Consider the following 4,530-nt stretch of genomic DNA (forward strand, 5'->3'; position numbering starts at 1 on the left):
GGCCTTGGTAGCGTACAGCATTCCCACCCGCGCGTCCAGAGCCACCGGCACCACCTCCTCCGCCACCTCTGCGAACAGCGGGCTGAACCGCAGCAGGTACGGCTCCCGGCACGTCGTCCCCTCTGGGCACACCGCCAGGCCCCCCTCCACCGCCAGCAGCCGCCGCATCGTCGCTGCGTCTCGTCCCCTGTCCCGGGTCAGCCGCACAGTCCGCATCGGCGCCAACGCCTCCGACACCCGGATCGTCTCTGCATCGATTTTTCGCTCTGTAATTCTACTGCCAAATCCTCTGTGATCGGATTCGGTTAAGGGTTTCGGTTTGTAGATCGACTGGTTCTACTGCCAGATCGTTTTCATTCAACACAGAGCATGAAAACGATCGGCTTATTTGGGATTTTCTTCAAAATCTTGTTTGCTAAAATGATCTAGTTGGGAAAAATAAAGAGTATAGAAGAAAATGGAATTTTCTTTCTTTGTTCTCGAATAGGGTTTCCGATTTCCATCACATCCGACGGCAGCTATTTTCCATTTGGCATTTCCGTCCATCGCCGGCAGGCAGGATCATGGCCGTCCAAGCCCAGGCGGCCGCCGAAGCGGCGCTTCTCCGATGGCTGAATTGCAACAGCACAGTTCCGGTGGCGGAATTGCTCGCCGCAGCTCGATTTTTGCTCACGGTAAGAGTTGATTCCGTCATTTCACTTTTAAAAGGTTTTCTTGTCTCCCTCAATTACTGCTCTTTTGTGTCATTCCAGAAAATAAAAATACAAGATGCATCTTTGCAAGCTCGATGTTAATTTTAGGAAAAAATTTATTGCACCGACCTATAAGATTTATCTGTTCTTTAAATATGTTGTGCAAAGAAGGGGGCAATACCTCTCAACCTTTCTGAACCGCGGAAGAAGAGGAAGAGAGAAAAGAGATCGCGCGGAACAACAAGACAAAGACGCACAAAAGAGAGCAAACACCAGGAAGGAGAAGAAGAAGAGAAAGAAAAAGAGTTACCGTGGTTCGGCGACTTGCCTACTCCACAAAACGGCCGAAGCTTTATTAGAATTCTCTTCTACACAAGAGAATCACATCTAATGATTCTTGTATTTTCTGATCTACAATGGGTTTACAATGATCCCTATAAATACTGCTAAACCCCCAGACCCGGTAAAAACGTAACAGAATTTGTTATGAAAAACATAACAAAATTCTGTTATATAAAATCTTAATAGAATTTTATTACGAAAAATCTTAACAGATTTTTCTTCCATGACATCCCTTCATCCAAATATGAGTCACTCGTCAACAAAATATATCTTACAATAACTACTAACATTTAACAGTGACTTAAATGGAATGATGAAAAATGGGGCAAATGCTTGTTCCAGTTTTCAAACTTAAGGGGTTTTTTGACGATCTTAGAACACTAAAAGTGTTTTTGAAAGTAGATAAACCTTCTGGTAAAATGAAAGTTTCCTTTTAATCTTGTCAGGAACCGAACCAGTGCCCTTCCATGCCTTTAGGACCCAGGAGTGTGGGCCTATTGGGCATAACTGCTCACCAGAATTCTTTAAGATGGTTGATATGGACCACCATGGGGCTTTTTGATTCTTCTTACTCCTCCCTTCTGGAATTGCAAGCCATGATCCGAAAATTTATTCAACTAGTCTGTTAGTCTGGTTTTGAAATAGGAAGTAGGAGCAGTTTACTGAAAAAAACTTTCTCACTTTCACCTCATTACACTCCCCAAATCAGACAGAAAAATTACTGTTCATGTGTTTCCGTCCAATTTAGCTTCCAGTTTTTTTGATAAATTTATATTTACAAACACTTTTTAAAAATGTTTTTAATCATCCAGCCTTAGAAAATTAAAAGTTTCCTTCTTTCGTATCCTAGTACTATGTAGTCTTGCATTGATCAATATCTGACCCTGTGTTGGTCAGGTGGCAATGCTAGCTGATCTCTTTTGTTATCTTCCCTCTTTGTTCACGAACATGGTATCCATTGATGTTTCTGAACTTTTGCTGAACAATCATTGTTTGGCTAAGGGACAAACATTAGTTATTCAACTTTTTTCCTATGAATTGTGGATGGAAAAAAGGGTGTCTTGATGTTCTGCTGTCTGTAGACAATTTCAATAGCTTTGTAAAATCATGTCAAATATACATTGGCATTTTAAGGATGTAGGTCTTGCGGATGGTTTATGCTGCATTCTAGTGGATGCACCTTGTTGAAATTCTGGATAATTTAATTTGTGTTTTCTTAGTGAAATTCAACTCGCTGCAAAACATAGTGTTTGTGCAAAATGACGCAAGTTTAAGTTTGGAAACCTTTCTTGACTTTTTTGCATTCAACACTAATGTTGCTAAAGAAGACTAATACTTCTCAATTGAATGACTTTTGCATTCAGGACCTAGTCAATAAGATGCCTGAGGTCCAGCTTGGCCAGAAGAGTGAGTACTTAGAAGAAGATGGAGACAGGGGTAGCGATGGGGATGGCAAGGGAGACAAAGATGGAGATTCGGAGCGAGGAGGAGAGGAGCACTCGGAGGAAGACAATGTGGGCCGTGAAAACCCAAATGATGCGAACAGCAATGAAGCTGCAGGAGGTGATGAGGATGATGATGGAGGCAAACCAGATGGGGAAGATGAGAATGAAGGGGAAGAGCCTGAAGATCAGGATCCCAATGACAACAATGAACAAGATGATGACGATGACGACGATGATGATAGTGGTAATGCTGAGGATGAGGGGGAAGAGGAGGAAGAGGATGATGAAGAAGAGGTTGAAGACATAATTCAACCCCCAAAAAAGAGAAAGAAATGAATGATCAAGTTTGACATTTAGCTACTGTTATTCACCTTGCTTTGTTCAGCTGTTTTAAGTCATTAATCTTGGAGAATTATCATGTAATGGACCAGAACAAACTTTGATTTCTGAGAATATACAACCTCATTTTGCTTTCTCAGGTACAGAAGATCTCTAGATAAAGTTATTCCAAACACAAATCTTATGATCAATGTGGTTGGGATAAAATCTTGGTGATGGCCAGTTAATAAAAAGTGACCATAAAAGGTTGAAATTTGATCCTGGCAGATCAGATGGTTAGAAGATTTGGTTGATTTCCAGTCACTAGTTTTTCTAGCTTTGGAATACTGATCTTGATATGCTATCAATTATTTCAGATATCAGATGAAGGGGGTAGCATACCAAGAAGTGGTCTTCCAAAGATTTTCACATATCTCTATAGCACTGCTAAAAATCCACTCGAGGAAAACGATGAAGGAAACTCAGATGGAGTAATTATGGTTGGTTATGGTTATGGGCTTCCAATTAGTCGTCTCTATGCTCGCTATTTTGGTGGTGATTTACAAATTATCTCTATGGAAGGATATGGTAAATCCAATTCTTTCTTTATGAAATACTTAATCTCAAGTTCAATTTGTCCTGCTTGAATTCCAATATGGCTCATTCATTGCCTATTATGTTGCCAATACTTATTCGTGATTTACAAACTCGTGCTTGCTATGATTTTTTGATACAAACCGGATGCTATGCTTTTGTTACAATGATTTTTTTTATACAAACCGAATGCTATGCTTTTGTTACAAACCATATACTAGTTGGAGACTAAATGATTGCCTAAGAAGAAAGGAATTAGAGATTAGGAGATGCAGTGAGTAGAGTGGCTGGATAAGCTATCTTAAATGGTAACCTTAGGATTAAAGGATTGATACTCGAATTTAACCTAACCTATTAAGATAAATGGGTAATCAATACTAATCCTTATTTTGATTGTTTAAATGTTGGGCTCCTGTTTCATAGCAAAAGGTTCATTCTGTGACTCTAAACTAAGTTTTTTTTTTATTGTTTAAGTGTATTTTCTGAATTTTGAGAACCAATTTTTTTTTGTACATCTACCATCAAGTATGACCCTACTTAACCAGATATACACTTTTAGACCCCCATCTTCATGCACATGGCTAACTGTAACCCGCGAGGTCTTCTGACTTTGTGTTTTTCAGTTCAGGGTCTACTAGTTTACTTATCACTTCTGGGTTTTGAAGATACTTTGTGGCCTGTATAACATAGAAGAACAATGAGCCGTGGATATATAGCATGAATCTACTAATATGAATCACAAACTGTTGGATCAAGAAGGATATATCTTGAGACTAGCGAACCCAAAGGGCAAACAATGTTATGTCTTTTCCAACTAATAATCTCCAAAGGGAAGATAATGTTGAAAGAAACTTGTGATTTGCAGCGAGGCTATGGTTTCCTCAGTTGGGATGTGATAAGGTAGCTAAATAGAGGTAATACAACCTTTAACTTACCCTGACTATTGTATGAACTGATTAGAGGGCTCGTTGAGAATTAAGCTTCTAAACTACATGGAACAAATGATTATCGGAAGTTTGTAGGAAATAAGAACAAATTTGGGTTTATGCCCTCAGTATCTGTTACAAGAAGCTGATGCTGTTTTTGAGTATCAAATATTTTCAAATATGCATCTTACCCAATTTATCAGACACCCTCTT

At 39.5% G+C, this 4,530-nt stretch overlaps 1 protein-coding gene across 1 annotated transcript; it reads left to right on the top strand.

The window, feature by feature from the left end:
• The first annotated feature begins 563 nt into the window (after nucleotides 1–563).
• On the top strand, nucleotides 564–2,815 carry LOC122004612 (gem-associated protein 2-like). Its single transcript, XM_042559472.1, has 3 exons — nucleotides 564–674; nucleotides 1,481–1,654; nucleotides 2,399–2,815. The coding sequence occupies exons 1-3, from the start codon at nucleotides 564–566 to the stop codon at nucleotides 2,813–2,815; spliced, it is 702 nt and encodes a 233-aa protein (XP_042415406.1).
• Nucleotides 2,816–4,530: the final 1,715 nt, after the last annotated feature.

The sequence above is a fragment of the Zingiber officinale genome, chromosome 7B, assembly GCF_018446385.1.
Source record: "Zingiber officinale cultivar Zhangliang chromosome 7B, Zo_v1.1, whole genome shotgun sequence".
NCBI classification, from domain to species: domain Eukaryota; kingdom Viridiplantae; phylum Streptophyta; class Magnoliopsida; order Zingiberales; family Zingiberaceae; genus Zingiber; species Zingiber officinale.

Excerpts from the sequence above, each read along its gene's own strand:
- LOC122004612 (XM_042559472.1), top strand. The coding sequence starts at position 564 with ATGGCCGTCCAAGCCCAGGCGGCCGCCGAAGCGGCGCTTCTCCGATGG. Across the intron at positions 675-1,480 it reads CAGCTCGATTTTTGCTCACG|GAACCGAACCAGTGCCCTTC; the intron begins GTAAGAGTTGAT and ends TAATCTTGTCAG. Across the intron at positions 1,655-2,398 it reads TCCGAAAATTTATTCAACTA|GACCTAGTCAATAAGATGCC; the intron begins GTCTGTTAGTCT and ends TTTTGCATTCAG.